The 17,827-nt window shown below is 39.5% G+C and overlaps 1 protein-coding gene across 1 annotated transcript in view; it reads left to right on the top strand.

Annotated features, from left to right (window-relative positions):
• Positions 1-17,827, top strand: part of LOC308548711 (complement receptor type 1-like) — a 134,266-nt gene that overhangs the window by 25,403 nt on the left and 91,036 nt on the right. The window contains exon 4 of the mRNA XM_081120666.1: positions 8,188-8,379. Within this exon, the coding sequence (XP_080976792.1) occupies positions 8,188-8,379 (192 nt within the window). The remainder of the gene's footprint in view (positions 1-8,187; positions 8,380-17,827) is intronic.

Below are 17,827 nucleotides of genomic sequence, written 5' to 3'. Positions count from 1 at the left end.
TGGTAAAGCATAAAATTTTCAAATCACTATATTGTATACCTAAAACTAATACAATCGATAAAATGTTATATACCAACTATAGTGAAATTAAAAAAAAAGAATTGGAAAACCTAAGTAGAGGATCACTAGTAAGGAAATTTAAGCAGTAATCAAATACTTCCCCTTAAAAACAAGTCCAGGCTCAGATGGCTTCATTGTTTAATTCTGCAACACATTCAAAGAAGATTAAATACCAATCCTTCTCAAACTCTTCCAAAAATTTCAATAGGACGGAGTACTTTCTTTTTTTTAAAAAATATATCTTTATTGATTTCAGAGAGAGGAAAGGAGAGGGAGAGAGAGAGACAGAAACATCAATGATGAGAGAGTCATTGATCGAGCCCACAACCTGGGCATGTGCCCTGACCGGGAATCGAACCCTGATCTCCTGGATCCTAGGTCGATGCTCAACTTCTGAGCCACGCCTGGCCGGGCAGGACGGAGTACTTTCAAACTTATTTCATGAGGCCAACTTTTTCCTCATAACAAAACCAGTCAAGGACAACACACAAAAAAGAAATATATAGGCCAATATCTTTGATGAGCATCAATGCAAACATTGTAAACAAAATACTGGTAAATCAAATACAACTATACATTAAAAGTATCGCATATCATGATGAAGTGAAGTTCATTTCAAGGATGGAAGGATGATTAAATACTCACAAATCAATCAGTGTGATGCACCACATTAACAAAACAAGAGATGAAAATCACATGATCACTTCAAGATGCAGAAAAGGCATTTGACAACATACAACAGCTACTTATGACTAAAACACAATAAAATGGGTAGAGAAGCCAAATATCTCAACATAATAAAGGCATGCTGTGACACTCAGCTAATGTCATAGTCAGTGGAAAGATATTTCATGTTAATAGGTTAGAAGATTTAGCATTGTTAAAATGGCCATATATGTAAAGCAGTATACTGAAATCTTTTCCTGTAAAATCAGGAACAAGACAAGGATGCCCATTCTCACCACTGTTATTCAACAGAACACTGGAATTCCTAGCCAGAGAAAATAGGCAAGAAAATGAACAAAAAGGCATCCAAATTGGGATGGAAGAAGGGAAGCTATCACTATTTGCATATGACAAAATTCTCTATATAGTAAACCCTAAAGACTCCACCAAAAGACTTTTAGAGAAAATGAACAAATACAGTAAGTTGCAGGATATGATGTTGGCTGTAGGCTTGTCATTTATGACCTTTATTATGTTGATGTATGATCTCTCTATTCCCACTTTGCTGAGAGTTTTTACCATAAATTGACACTAGATTTTGTCAAATGCTTTTTCTGCATCTATTGATATGATCATGATTTTTGTCCTTCATTTTGTTTATATGATGTATCACATTTATTAATTTGGGAATATTATCTCAGCCTTGCATCCCTGGGATAAATTCCACTTGGTCATGTTGTATGAACTTTGTAATGTATTGCTGGATCTGATTTGTTAATATTTTGTTGAGGAATTTAGCAAGTATGTTTATCGGGTATATTGGTCTGTAATTTTTTTATTTTTATTTTTTAGTTTCTTGATTTGGTTTTGGAATTAGGGTAATACTGGCCTCATAAAAGGAGGTTGGAAGTCTTCCCTCCTCTTGAATTTTCGGGAATAGTTTAAGTAGATTAGGGGTTAATTCTTTCAGTGTTTGGTAAAACTCTTCTGTAAATCCATCTGGTCCCAGATTTTCTTTACTGGGAGTTTTTTGATTGCTGCTTCAATTTCCTCAGTTGTTATTGACATATTCAGGTTTTCTGATTCTTCCTGATTGAGTTTTGGACGATTGTCTTTTCCTAGGAATTTATCCATTTCACCCAGGTTGTCCAGTTTGTTGGCATATAGTTTCTCCTGGCATTCTCGTGGTGTTTTCTTTGGATTCTTTCTATTTCTGTGGTGTCTGTTGTTACTTCACCTCTTTCATTTCTGATCTTATTTATTTGGGTCCTCCCTCTTTTTCTTTATCAGTGAGTCTGGCTAACGTTACATCAATCTTTTTGTTTTGTATTTTAATATATCTTTATTGATTTCAGAGAGAGGAAAGGAGAGGGAGAGAGAGAGATAGAAACATCAATGATGAGAGAATCATTGATCAAGCCCTCAACCTGGACATGTGCCCTGACCAGGAATCGAACCCTGATCGCCTGGATCCCAGGTCAACGCTCAACTGCTGAGCCACGCCTGGCCGGACCGTTACATCAATCTTACTTTCCTGTTCAAAGAAAAAGCTCTTGGTTTCATTGATCTTTTGTATTTCGTTTTTAGTTTCTGTGTCATTTATTTCGGCTCTGATCTATATTATTTCCTTAGTTCTACTTCCAGTTGGCTTTTTTTGCTGTTCTCTTTCTAATTCTTTTAGTTGTAGTGCTAGATAATTTATGGGAGCTTTTCCTTGTTTCTTGAGGTATGCCTGTAATGCTATGAACTTTCCTCTCAGGATTGCTTTTGCTGTGTCCCATAGATTTGGGGTTGTTGTCTATTTATTTTTGTTTGTTTACAGGAAGTTTTTTATTTCTTTCAGGATCTCTTTGGCAAACCATTCATTGTTTAATAGCATGCTACATAGCCTCCATGTGTTTGAATATTTTTTAGGTTTTCTTTAAAGCAATTGATTTCTAGTTCCATGCCGTTGTGATCTGAGAAGATGCTTGATATGATTTTAGTCTTCATGAACTTGTAAACACTTGTGTTTGTGCCCTAATATGTGGTTTATTTTTGAGAATGTTCTACCTGCACTTGAGGAGAATGTATATTCTGCTGCTTTGGGTTGAAATGTTCTGTAAATATCAATTAAATGCATTAGATCTATTGTGTCTTTTAAGGTCTTTGTTTCCTTGTTGATTTTGTGTGTGAATGATCTATCCAGTGATGTCAGTGGGTGTTAAAGTCCCCCTCTATGGTTGTATTGCTGTCAATATCTGTCTTATAGCCCGCCAAGATTTTTATATATTTAGGTGCTCCTATATTATAGACATATATGTTTATATGGGTTATATCCTTCTGCTGGATCAATGCCTTTAGTATTATATAGTGACCTTCTTTGTCTCTTGTTATGTTCTTTATTTTGAAGTCTGTTTTGTTAGAAATCAGTATTGCTACCCCAGCTTTTTTGTTTGTTTCTTTGTTTTGTTTCAATTTCTCATGGAATATTTGATTCCATCCCTTCATTTTCAGCCTGCGTGAATCCTTTGCTCTGAGGTGGGTCTCTCGTAGACAGCATATATATGGGTCATATTTTCTTATCCACTCAGCTACCCTATGACTTTTGAGTGGTGTATTTATTCCATTTATATTTAAGATTTTTAATGATAAATATTTATTTTACTCCATTTTCCCCCTTTATGCCTATGTACCTTTCTGTCAATATATTTTTCTTCTTAGAGCAGTCCTTTTAGCATTTCTTGCAGTCCTGGGTTGGTAGTACTGAGCTCCTTTATCCTTCTTTTGTCTGGGAAGCTCTTTATTTCCCCTTCCATTTTAAATGAGAGCCTTGCTGTATAGAGCAGTCTTGGTTTCAGGTTCTTGCTTTTCATTACTTTGAAAACTTCATGCTAATCCCTTCTGGCCTGAGGTGTTTCTGTTGAGAAATCTACTGACAACCTTATGGGGCATCTCTTGTTGGTCACTGTTTGTCCTTCTAGGAGCCCTTAATATTCTCTCTTTGTCCTTAACATTTGTCATTTTGATTGTGGTGTGTCTTGGAGTGGGTCTCTTTGGGTTCCTCTTGTTTGGTGCCCTCTGTGCTTTCTGAACTTGGTAGGCTTTCTCCTTCGCCAGCTTAGAAAAGTTTTCTGCCGTTATTTCTTCCAACAGGTTCTCTCTCCCTTGCCTCCTTCCCTCCCCCTCTGGCACCCCTACTGTGCACATTTTGTTCTGTTTCATGTTGTCCCTCAGTTCCCTTAAACTGTCCTCATGCTTTTTAAGTACTTTCCTGCTTGCTGCTCTGGTTGAGTTGTTTTCCTACCTTATCTTCTAATTCACTTATTCAGTCCTCTGCTTCATTGAGCCTGCTTTTAATTCCTTCCAGGGTATTCTTGATGTTAGATATAGTATTCTTCATCTGCCTGGTTCTTACTCCTAATATCTATATGCTTTTTCATGCTGATTTAGCTTTCGCTAAGTTCTTTGTATTTCCCATTAAGTGTCTTGTGGCTCTCACTAATTTCCTTGAACATCTTTATAACCATTTCTCTGAACTCTTATTTCTGATAACTTGCTTATCTCCATCTCATCAAGGTCTTTTTCTGGCAGTTTTTCCTTTTCTTTAGTTTAGGGGTTGTTTCTTTGTCTCCCTATTTTAGTTGTGTCTTTGACTTTGTATCTTTGATTTAGATACATTTGCTGTCTCCCCGTCTTGTGGTGTAGGCTCTTGTAGTGAATATCCAGTGGGACCCAGAGGTGTGTTTCTCTTCTACTTCTCAGCTGTATGCTCTAGGTGTGTCCCTTCGTGAGTTCTTTGGGCTCTCCTGTTGTGGTTGGGTCTAGATTGTTGTTGACCTGTTCATGGGAGGATCTTCTGTCAGGCTGGCTAACTGTGAGGCTCAGCCACTATCGTGTCATGTGAGCTGTTCTACAGGTGCTGACAGGGGGAAATAAAACACAACCAAACTGACACGAAACACACAGGAACTTACAACATATCCGACAATTACAATGAAAACAACGCAACAGAAAGTAGATTTAGGAAAGCAAAGAGAGAACACAAATGCTAAAGCAAAAAAGAAAGAGAGAAAAGGGTACTACTGCTAATAGTAAAAGAATGAAAAATAAAGAAGCTACTGGGAGATAAAGGGGACAGAGAAAAAGATTGTGAAAGGAAAGAAGGTATAGCAAAAAAATAAGTGTAGAGAGTAGGAATAGGAAAATGGTTTAAAAAAGACAGGAAGATGGAGAAAGAAAAGGGAAAAGAAGTTATGCAAAGGGAACAAGGAGAGAGAGTAAGGTCAAGCAAGGGCACAGAAGGAGGCTAATAAGAGATATGGAAGAAAAAATAGAGAAAAGCAACAAAATTAATAATTACAATAACAATATTAAAGCAATAAAGTAGAGAATATCAAGGAAATCTTGAAAAGGACAAAACAAAAACAACAACAAAACAGCAAAGCAAGACAAAACACATTTAATAATAATAATAGTGATGATGAGAATAGTAGTAATATTTTTTTTAAAGCCAACATGTGAATTTTGTCTGGGTAGCTTATTTCGTCTGAGGCTTACTATTTTGTATGCTGATTTGGGGACCTTGGGAGGTACTTTAGTGTCAGCCAATGTCAGGAGTTGTGTAGGTTTGTCTCTTGGTTTCTTTATGTAGCTGGTTTTTCTGAGGCTCACTATAGACCACCTGTACCTGTCCTGTACTTTGCCTCCTCCTTCTGGTTGCCTGGTCTTACTCCAGCATCTTCCGAAGAGAGTCTTTAGGGTACAGCTCAGCTTGTGTACCTATCGCTATTTGGCCTCTTACTTAGAGATTTCAGCGTCAGGCACTCACTGTGGGGAAATTAATCTGTGCTTCAAAGGCAACTCCTCAGTCTCTACTATATTCTCCAGCTCTAGTTCCCCCTAAAATGACCTGGTGCAGGTTCAGATTGAATTGAGCCTGTTGCCTTTTCTGTATTGGCAGTTTTAGCTGGGCTTGTTCAGTGGGATTGATCAAAAGAGACTCTAGTGAGCACGATACCTGCCCAGCCCCAGAAGTGATTTTAAGCATTGCTTCTGGTTCCCAAACTATAGTCCTTGAGAATCTTACTCTTGAAATATCCTCCTTTGGGTTGTTGTCCCTTTCCTCATCAAACTGTGCCCAGCGGTGGGTATCAGGGGCTTCAGTGAGCTGGACCAGCCCCTTTCCTGGTGGATATGGAGCTCCTAGCCTGCAGGAGAGGCAGCCGTGCTCCACCCCTCCTTTCCCAGTTCTGGTTGGCTTTACAATGCAAACACAAAAGCAGGATTTTGCTGGTCTGGCTCCCCAATATAAGCCATGAATGTAGATGCTATGGGGTTCCAACCAATAATAAAAATCATACACAATGACAAACAGGCAGAAAACCTGCTTTTTTTAGGGTCTGGCACCCTTGCAACTCATGTCCAAGCAGAAGGGGTTACAAAGTTAGCCCCACACAGGTCTCCAACAGAGGTGATCTCAGTAAAGCTGGGCCCTGATTCCCAGTTCTGCTCGCTATCTGGGCTCTCTTATGAGCAGGTGAAAAATCCCCACTGTGCCTCGCACGCAGCTCCATTCTCTGGTGGTGAGAAGTCTAGCTTCCCCTTCATTGCACCACACAGTTAAAATGCTTTCTGGAGTTCTATACAATGCTTTACAGGAAAGCAGAGGGTCCCTTCAGTGCACTGCTGAGGGAAGCTCACAGACTCCTTTCTATTCTGAAGCACACACTAAAGGACAGACTTTTCTGCAGTCAGCACCGGGGGTGAATATCAAGGTGCTGGCATTAGGCGTGCTCTTTCACTGGGAAGGTTCAGACCCCACTTCAAAGGCAGACAGCTCTCCTGGCTCCCTCTTCCCGATGTGCATGGCCTCTCCTTCCCTTCTCCACTGCTGAGGGTTTGAGATCCCTGATTTTGATGCCAGTCTGAAACTGGACACAATGGGTCTGAGCTGCCTGTCACCACTTGGGCCAATTAAGCAGAAACAGGTTTGAGTCATATATAAGTGTTTATTCCAATAATGCTGGCAGTATGGGAGAGAGCAGCAGGATTTGTCCACATAAAATCTGCTCTGCTCTCTCCTTACTAGCTGGCTGATTGTATAGGGATAAAGAAGAAAGGCTGCATGCAAGGGGGGAAGGAGGGGGAGGATGGCTACAGAGTCTGTAGTCCCGGTGTCCCTTTCCAGGATCTTGAAGTCAGATAAAAAAGGTAATTAACTTTCAGTGGGGTTAAAACCCAGCTCCACCAGATCCTGGGACCTGAGAATGGTCAGTATTCCAGAGGAAAATTCCCAGAGGAGGTTCAGTCTCCAGGCACAGCAACCAAATCAAAGTGCGTTGTGTCCTTTGTCTGTTCTCAAAATGCATTTTCTGTTGTGAGCAAAGCACCCACCCAGGTCCCATTGTGTCTCTTATCTTCTTACAGCCCTGTTTTTCTTCTTGCAGCACATCCTCCAGTTTCCCAGGTTCTGAAGGAAAACTTCTGATCCATAGTTAGTATGGTGAATAATCATTAAACAACTATGGTCCTATTCCTATTAGGTGCCTTCCCTCCTTTCACAACCACTGTCAACAGAGCATGATCAACATCTATGCCCCCAACAAGTCCACACTACCAAGAGGAGGGAGCTTTGCAGCCTCTAACCCTCAGGCCTCCCAGTCAAGCATAGGCTTCAGGGGGGACGGGGGCACTGCCCCTTCCACACCTCCCCCTCTCTTACCAGTCTCTACAATGTTTCTTCAGTACTCCTTAGTCAAAATATACCCAATCAGCTATATTTCCCTTGTTTTTACAAGCTGACTATGCAATATTTTAGCTGTAAATCTACTCCATGGCTGAGAGCAGGGGCACTCACCCCCTTCTTAGAAGGCCACTATTTTTGAACTACCCCAGTCTTATATTTTGAAACAGTTTAGTCCATATTTTTTCTGATCTGTGAAATCCTGACGCTTGTGTAATAGTCAGCGCTTACCATAGCATTCCTTGAGCACCACTGGGTACAGAGTGTAGTGGACAAAGATGGTACATGATCCTCGATCTCTAGGAACTTGCCTCCTGAGAGGAGACTGAGCCTGAAGTGAGAAGTCATCATCAGTTTGCATTTCAAACTGTGGAAGAGCAGTCTGATCGAGGGCTATCAAGTCTTCTTAGGGAAGAGGAGAGTGGGAAATGAACTCAGAAAAAATGGGAAGGATGCATACCTATAAATATAGTTTAAAGCCAAAAGTATTTCTGCTGTGTCTTCAATTTATTGTTGAAAGAATATTCAGCTTATTCCCAAAGAAAGCAAAAGGTAATAGAATGTTACTTGAAGGAAGCACAGCGCATTATCTGGTAAAGGCCTGGCACAATCGATTCCAGTCTTGCCAAGGACCTTTCCATTCATTCTGTACACCCTGTCTGCTGCCAGGCCTTATTCTGGGGCTGGTGAAAAAGAGAAAATAATTTACTTTCATGTTCTTACTCTGTTATGCCCAGGTCAATGTCAAGATCCACCGAAATTCCATTCTATGAAACCCAAGGGGACACCTGCACCCCCTTATAATATTGGGGTTGAAATAGACTATGAGTGTCTCCCAGGATATGTGCCTAAGGATCCTCCTCTTCCCACCAATGTTGTTTGTCAGAAGAATTCCACCTGGACACACATCATGGAAGCTTGTACAACAAGTAAGTACACAAAAGCTTTTATTTTTATTACTCTAAAGATTTCTCACATTTTACAGTGCATATTGCACTATTACAATGATGGTTTTCTCAGGTGAATGTCAATTTTTAGATAGCAATGTCTTTTTTCAGGCTTTGAAATTCTCCAGGAAATTTTTTATTTGGCTATTGATTTTCTGGAGTAATGTGAATCTTGACTTTGGCCATAGTGACAATATGGATGTACCTTGAGAATATTATGCTGAGCAAAATAAGTCAGAAAAAGCTAAGAACCATATGATTTCACTCATATGTGAGATATAAAACTGAAACTCATAGATACAAACAAATTTGTTGGTTACCAGAGGGAAGTGGGGGTAGGGAAATGAGTAAAGTGAACCAAATATATGTGACAGAAAATGAACTGACTTTGGGTGGTCTGACTTTGGGTGAACTGACTTTGGGTGAACTGACTTTTGGGTGTATTGAATACAGTATATTCAATATACAGATCATGTATCATAGAATTCTACACTTGAAACATATATAAACTAATTAACCAATGTGAACCCAATAAACTTAATAAAAATAAATACTAAAGAAAATATTTCTATGAATTTAGTAGAGCAATGTTTAATTTCTATTTTGTCAAATCTCTTTTGACATTGTATAAAAAAACAAATTGGGAGGTGGGTGGGCCTGATAGGATGAAAGAAGGCGAAGAGAATAGCCAAAGAGCATATATGCATATCCCATTGACACAGACAAAAGTGTTGTTCGGGCTAGGGCAGTAGGGGGATATGGCTTGGTCTGGGTGGATGGGGTCAAAGTTGAGGAAACGAGAAGACATCTCTAATAATGTCATCCATAAAAATATTAAAGAACTGATCAGAAAATGGGCAGAGGACATGAAAAGACATATCTCCAAGAAGACATACTTATGGCCAACAGACATTTGAAAAGATGCTCAATATCACTAATGACCAAGACAGTGAAAATCAGAACCACTATAAGATCCCACATCACACCAGTCAGGATGCCTATGTTCAAAAGTCCAACAAACAAACAGCATGTGTGGGCATGGATGTGGAGACAATGGAAGCCTTGTGAGCTGTTGGTGGGACTGCAAATTTGTGCAGCCACTATAGGGAACTATATAGATATTCCTTAAAAAACTAGAAATAGATCTACAATATAACCCAGCAACTCTAATTCTGGGTATTTATCCAATTAATTTAAAAAGATACATGCACACATATATTGCTGCTGCTTTACTTATAATAGCCAGATATGAAAGCAAACTAGGTGTTCATAATTACATGAATGGATAAATTATATATGTGTGTGTGTACATATATATATATATATATATATGTACACACACACACACACACACACACACACACACACATACACACACACACACGCACACTGGAATATGCACTAATATAAAAAGTGAAATTTTGCCAGTTGCAACAACATAGATGGATTTAGGGTGTATTATGCTATGCTAAGTAAGTATAAAAGAGAAAAACAAACACCACATGATTTCACTTATAAGTGGAGTCTAAATAAACACACAAAACAAAGAAACAACACAAGAACAGACTCATAGAAACAGTGAATAAAGATATGGTTGCCAGAGGGGAGGTGGATGGGGGGATGCATGAAAAAGGTGAAGGGAAATATTATTGTGATAAATTTTCACCATGACAGTTGATGGTAGAGTGAGTTGGATGATCTCATGGTAAAGCATAAAATTTTCAAATCACTATATTGTATACCTAAAACTAATACAATCGATAAAATGTTATATACCAACTATAGTGAAATTAAAAAAAAAGAATTGGAAAACCTAAGTAGAGGATCACTAGTAAGGAAATTTAAGCAGTAATCAAATACTTCCCCTTAAAAACAAGTCCAGGCTCAGATGGCTTCATTGTTTAATTCTGCAACACATTCAAAGAAGATTAAATACCAATCCTTCTCAAACTCTTCCAAAAATTTCAATAGGACGGAGTACTTTCTTTTTTTTAAAAAATATATCTTTATTGATTTCAGAGAGAGGAAAGGAGAGGGAGAGAGAGAGACAGAAACATCAATGATGAGAGAGTCATTGATCGAGCCCACAACCTGGGCATGTGCCCTGACCGGGAATCGAACCCTGATCTCCTGGATCCTAGGTCGATGCTCAACTTCTGAGCCACGCCTGGCCGGGCAGGACGGAGTACTTTCAAACTTATTTCATGAGGCCAACTTTTTCCTCATAACAAAACCAGTCAAGGACAACACACAAAAAAGAAATATATAGGCCAATATCTTTGATGAGCATCAATGCAAACATTGTAAACAAAATACTGGTAAATCAAATACAACTATACATTAAAAGTATCGCATATCATGATGAAGTGAAGTTCATTTCAAGGATGGAAGGATGATTAAATACTCACAAATCAATCAGTGTGATGCACCACATTAACAAAACAAGAGATGAAAATCACATGATCACTTCAAGATGCAGAAAAGGCATTTGACAACATACAACAGCTACTTATGACTAAAACACAATAAAATGGGTAGAGAAGCCAAATATCTCAACATAATAAAGGCATGCTGTGACACTCAGCTAATGTCATAGTCAGTGGAAAGATATTTCATGTTAATAGGTTAGAAGATTTAGCATTGTTAAAATGGCCATATATGTAAAGCAGTATACTGAAATCTTTTCCTGTAAAATCAGGAACAAGACAAGGATGCCCATTCTCACCACTGTTATTCAACAGAACACTGGAATTCCTAGCCAGAGAAAATAGGCAAGAAAATGAACAAAAAGGCATCCAAATTGGGATGGAAGAAGGGAAGCTATCACTATTTGCATATGACAAAATTCTCTATATAGTAAACCCTAAAGACTCCACCAAAAGACTTTTAGAGAAAATGAACAAATACAGTAAGTTGCAGGATATGATGTTGGCTGTAGGCTTGTCATTTATGACCTTTATTATGTTGATGTATGATCTCTCTATTCCCACTTTGCTGAGAGTTTTTACCATAAATTGACACTAGATTTTGTCAAATGCTTTTTCTGCATCTATTGATATGATCATGATTTTTGTCCTTCATTTTGTTTATATGATGTATCACATTTATTAATTTGGGAATATTATCTCAGCCTTGCATCCCTGGGATAAATTCCACTTGGTCATGTTGTATGAACTTTGTAATGTATTGCTGGATCTGATTTGTTAATATTTTGTTGAGGAATTTAGCAAGTATGTTTATCGGGTATATTGGTCTGTAATTTTTTTATTTTTATTTTTTAGTTTCTTGATTTGGTTTTGGAATTAGGGTAATACTGGCCTCATAAAAGGAGGTTGGAAGTCTTCCCTCCTCTTGAATTTTCGGGAATAGTTTAAGTAGATTAGGGGTTAATTCTTTCAGTGTTTGGTAAAACTCTTCTGTAAATCCATCTGGTCCCAGATTTTCTTTACTGGGAGTTTTTTGATTGCTGCTTCAATTTCCTCAGTTGTTATTGACATATTCAGGTTTTCTGATTCTTCCTGATTGAGTTTTGGACGATTGTCTTTTCCTAGGAATTTATCCATTTCACCCAGGTTGTCCAGTTTGTTGGCATATAGTTTCTCCTGGCATTCTCGTGGTGTTTTCTTTGGATTCTTTCTATTTCTGTGGTGTCTGTTGTTACTTCACCTCTTTCATTTCTGATCTTATTTATTTGGGTCCTCCCTCTTTTTCTTTATCAGTGAGTCTGGCTAACGTTACATCAATCTTTTTGTTTTGTATTTTAATATATCTTTATTGATTTCAGAGAGAGGAAAGGAGAGGGAGAGAGAGAGATAGAAACATCAATGATGAGAGAATCATTGATCAAGCCCTCAACCTGGACATGTGCCCTGACCAGGAATCGAACCCTGATCGCCTGGATCCCAGGTCAACGCTCAACTGCTGAGCCACGCCTGGCCGGACCGTTACATCAATCTTACTTTCCTGTTCAAAGAAAAAGCTCTTGGTTTCATTGATCTTTTGTATTTCGTTTTTAGTTTCTGTGTCATTTATTTCGGCTCTGATCTATATTATTTCCTTAGTTCTACTTCCAGTTGGCTTTTTTTGCTGTTCTCTTTCTAATTCTTTTAGTTGTAGTGCTAGATAATTTATGGGAGCTTTTCCTTGTTTCTTGAGGTATGCCTGTAATGCTATGAACTTTCCTCTCAGGATTGCTTTTGCTGTGTCCCATAGATTTGGGGTTGTTGTCTATTTATTTTTGTTTGTTTACAGGAAGTTTTTTATTTCTTTCAGGATCTCTTTGGCAAACCATTCATTGTTTAATAGCATGCTACATAGCCTCCATGTGTTTGAATATTTTTTAGGTTTTCTTTAAAGCAATTGATTTCTAGTTCCATGCCGTTGTGATCTGAGAAGATGCTTGATATGATTTTAGTCTTCATGAACTTGTAAACACTTGTGTTTGTGCCCTAATATGTGGTTTATTTTTGAGAATGTTCTACCTGCACTTGAGGAGAATGTATATTCTGCTGCTTTGGGTTGAAATGTTCTGTAAATATCAATTAAATGCATTAGATCTATTGTGTCTTTTAAGGTCTTTGTTTCCTTGTTGATTTTGTGTGTGAATGATCTATCCAGTGATGTCAGTGGGTGTTAAAGTCCCCCTCTATGGTTGTATTGCTGTCAATATCTGTCTTATAGCCCGCCAAGATTTTTATATATTTAGGTGCTCCTATATTATAGACATATATGTTTATATGGGTTATATCCTTCTGCTGGATCAATGCCTTTAGTATTATATAGTGACCTTCTTTGTCTCTTGTTATGTTCTTTATTTTGAAGTCTGTTTTGTTAGAAATCAGTATTGCTACCCCAGCTTTTTTGTTTGTTTCTTTGTTTTGTTTCAATTTCTCATGGAATATTTGATTCCATCCCTTCATTTTCAGCCTGTGTGAATCCTTTGCTCTGAGGTGGGTCTCTCGTAGACAGCATATATATGGGTCATATTTTCTTATCCACTCAGCTACCCTATGACTTTTGAGTGGTGTATTTATTCCATTTATATTTAAGATTTTTAATGATAAATATTTATTTTACTCCATTTTCCCCCTTTATGCCTATGTACCTTTCCGTCAATATATTTTTCTTCTTAGAGCAGTCCTTTTAGCATTTCTTGCAGTCCTGGGTTGGTAGTACTGAGCTCCTTTATCCTTCTTTTGTCTGGGAAGCTCTTTATTTCCCCTTCCATTTTAAATGAGAGCCTTGCTGTATAGAGCAGTCTTGGTTTCAGGTTCTTGCTTTTCATTACTTTGAAAACTTCATGCTAATCCCTTCTGGCCTGAGGTGTTTCTGTTGAGAAATCTTCTGACAACCTTATAGGCATCTCTTGTTGGTCACTGTTTGTCCTTCTAGGAGCCCTTAATATTCTCTCTTTGTCCTTAACATTTGTCATTTTGATTGTGGTGTGTCTTGGAGTGGGTCTCTTTGGGTTCCTCTTGTTTGGTGCCCTCTGTGCTTTCTGAACTTGGTAGGCTTTCTCCTTCGCCAGCTTAGAAAAGTTTTCTGCCGTTATTTCTTCCAACAGGTTCTCTCTCCCTTGCCTCCTTCCCTCCCTCTCTGGCACCCCCATTGTGCACATTTTGTTCTGTTTCATGTTGTCCCTCAGTTCCCTTAAACTCTCCTCATGCTTTTTAAGTACTTTCCTGCTTGCTGCTCTGGTTGAGTTGTTTTCCTACCTTATCTTCTAATTCACTTATTCAGTCCTCTGCTTCATTGAGCCTGCTTTTAATTCCTTCCAGGGTATTCTTGATGTTAGATATAGTATTCTTCATTTCTGCCTGGTTCTTACTCCTAATATCTATATGCTTTTTCATGCTGATGTAGCTTTCGCTAAGTTCTTTGTATTTCCCACTAAGTTCCTGGAAGTTCCCTTTAAGTATCTTGTGGCTCTCACTAATTTCCTAGAACACATCCAGTAATAATAGTAAGGATGATGATAATAATGGTAATTGTTTTTTAAAAGCCAGCCAAGTGAATTTTGTCTGGGCAGATTATTTTTTCTCAGACTTACGATTTTGTATGCTGATTTGGGGCCTCCCGGGAGGCACTTTAGTGCAGCCAATATCAGGAGTTATGTAGGTTTGTCTCCTGGATTCTTTATGTAGCTGGTTGGTCTGAGGCTCTTTGTGGACCACTTCTACCTGTCATCTACTTTGCCTCCCCCTTCTGGTTGCCTGGTCTTACTCCAGCATCTTCTGAAGACAGTCTTTAGGGTGCAGGCCAACTGTATAGCTATTTCCATTGGACCTCTTACTGAGAGACTTCAGTGTCAGGCACTCACTGTGGGGAAATTAATCTCTGCTTCAAAGCGAACTCCTCAGTCCCTACCATATTCTCCAGCTCTAGTTTCCTCTAAAATGACCTGGTACAGGTTCAGATTGAATTGAGACTGTTTTCTTTTCTGTATGGGCAGTTTTAGGTGTCCTTGGCTCTGTGCAATGGATCAAAAGAGACTCTCATGAGCACGTTACCTGCCCAGGCCCCAGAAGGGGTTTTAAGTACTTCTTCTGGTTCCCAAACTATAGTCCTTGAGAATCTTACTCTTGAAATATTCCCCTTTGAGATAAATTTTGCAATGTATGCTAATCAAAATATATTTATATATCATATGCTGATGTTTTGTAGAGGTTTGCCAAGGAAATTCAACCTCAACAACTTCAGAAGCTGCCCCTGATTTGTAAGGGATAAAAAAAAATCAGATTTGTGTGTCTGAAAGGAAGACAAAGAACATAAGGACAGTCTGGGAAGAGGCAGGCAGAAGTGGAACTGACATTTCACCTTCTATGGGACAGGATCATTCTTGCAGCAGAATATGAGTAGTTACCAGCCCCTTTCTCCACCCCCTTTCCCCTCAGCTAATTGGAACTCAGTCTGGTGATAATATTGAGTTTTGTACAGCACTGATTGAATTCAAAGATATAAGAGCATTGATTGTATCCAGAGATCAAAACACGCTCATATTTGGTATGTGCTTCGAGGGGGGTGGGGCACTTGGGCCTTGGGGTTACATTCATGTAATCCAAGACTCTTGAACTTTCTGATGGAGTCTTCGATATTTTGTGTATATGAAACTTTGTTAATATATTGTACACTGTGTTGGCTGTGTGAAGTAAACTAAAACTCTAATGAACACTTTGGAGTCCATGTTAGTGTGGGTGGGAGACCAAAGTGGGAAGGGCTTTAGGGCACTGATAAAAGCACTCGTGTACTTTTCAGTCCTGTGTAATGTTTAGTTCTGGCAACCGAATCTACAGTGTTAAATTATGGCAATATTTGCACTGGTGAATGAGTACATAACTGTATGATCACTCTCTGCAAATGCCACTTTTAAAGCTGTTAATAGACTTTGCACCTTTTCTTTGGCAAGGATGTGTCATATTTAAATTTTTACATTTGTTATGGCTACAGGTAGAACTGGGGAGGGGGGAATGTAATTTTTTATCGAATTTTGATATGAAAAGAAACTAGTCATTTATTTATACAATAGTTTTGGCTCCAGAAGTGTTTTTCAGACTCGGTATTCCTAATGTAGGATGTGACTTTATTTTATTTTTAGTAGCAAATTTGGATGTAGAGTGACAGACATAGCTGAATGTCTTAATAAATTTAAATTTGAAGATAAAAAAAAAGAAATATTCCCCTTTGAGCTGTTCTCTCTTCCCCCATCAAACTGTGCCCAGCAGTGGGTATCAGGGGCTTCAGTGAGCTGGACCACCCCTTTTCTGGTGGAGGTGGTGCTCTAACCTGCAGTATAGGTAGGCGTGTTCTACCGGCACTTTCCCAGCTCTTGTTGGCTGAACAAAGCAAACACAAAACCGGGCTTTTGCTGATCTGCCTCCCCAATATAAGCCAGGAAGGTAGATGCCATGGGGTGCCAACCAATAATAAAAACATAAAGTAACAAACAGGCAGAAAACCAGCTTCTTTAGGATGTGGCATCCTTGCACCACAGGTCCTAGCAGAAGGGATTACAAAGTTAGCCCCATGCAGGTTCGCTCACACAGGTGATCTCAGTAAAGATGTGGCCATGATTTCCTGCTCTGCTCAGCATCCCGGCTGTCTTCAGAGCAGATCAAAATCCCTACTGTGCCTTGCAGGCAGCTTCAGTCTCTCTCTGGTGGTGAGAAGTCTCACTTCCACTTTCTTGCACCATACAGTTCAAATGCTTTCTGGGGCTCTATACAATGCTGTACAGGAAAGCAGGTGGTCCCTTTAGTTTACTGCTAGGGCAGCCCACAGGCCCCTTTCTATTCTGAGGCCACACACTGTGCGACAGCCTTTCTTGCAGTCAGCACCAGGATTGAATATCTCCTGCTGAAGCTGCTGCCATTAGGCGTGTTCTTCCACTGGGAAGGTTCAGACCCCACCTCAAAGGCAGATAGCTCTCCTGGCTCCCTCTGCTCGATGTGCATGGGCTCTCCTTCCCTTCTCCATTGCTGAGGCTTTGAGATCTCTGCTTCTGGATGCCAGTCTGAAACTGGACACAATGGGTCTGGGCTGCCTGTCTCCACTTGGGCCAATTAAGCAGAGACAGAGTTGAATCATAGATGTGTGTTTATTCCAATAATGCTGGCAGTATGGGAGAGAGCAGCAGGATTTGAGCACATAAAATCTGCTCTGCTCTCTCCTTACTAGCTGGCTGATTATATAGGGATAAAGAAGAAAGACTGCATGCAAGGGGGGAAGGGGTGAGAGGATGGCTACAGAGCCTATCATTCCTGTGTCTCTTTCAAGGATCTTAAAGTCAGATAAAAAAGAAGTTAACTTTCAATGGGGTTAAAACCCAGCTCTGCCAGTTCCTGGGACCTGAGAATGGTCAGTATTCCAGAGGCAAATTTCTAGAGGGGTCTGTCTCCAGGCACAGCAACCAAATCAAAGTGCATTCTGTGCTTTGTCTCGTATCAAAATACATTTTCTTTCGTGAGCAAAGGACTCCTCCAGGTCCCATCGTGTCTTATCTTTTTACAGCCCTGTTTTTCTTCTTGCAGCACATCCTCCAGTTTCCCAGGTTCTGAAGAAAACCTCCTGATCTATAGTTAGTACGGTGAATAATCATTAAACAACTATGGTCCTATTCCTTTTAGGTGCCTTCCCCCCTTTCACAATCACTGTCAGTAGAGCATGATCAACATCTATGCCCCCAACAAGTCCCGCCTACCAAGGGGAGGGACCTTTGCAGCCTCTAACCCTCAGGTCTTTGAGCCAAGCATGGCCTTTGTGGGGGGACTCTCCTGTTCCACCCCTTCCCCTGTCCTACCAGTCTCTACAATGTTTCTTCAGTGCTCCTTCATCAAAATATATCCAATCAGCTATATTTCCCTTGTTTTTACTAGCTGCCTATGCAGTATTTTAGCTGTAAATCCAGTCCATGCTTGGGAGCAGGGACACTCAG

Source organism: Miniopterus schreibersii, assembly GCF_964146895.1.
Source record: "Miniopterus schreibersii genome assembly, chromosome: 19".
Classification (NCBI taxonomy): Eukaryota; Metazoa; Chordata; class Mammalia; order Chiroptera; family Miniopteridae; genus Miniopterus; species Miniopterus schreibersii.
Note: the sequence above shows the minus strand (reverse complement) of the source record. Positions and strands in the feature narration are given on the sequence as shown.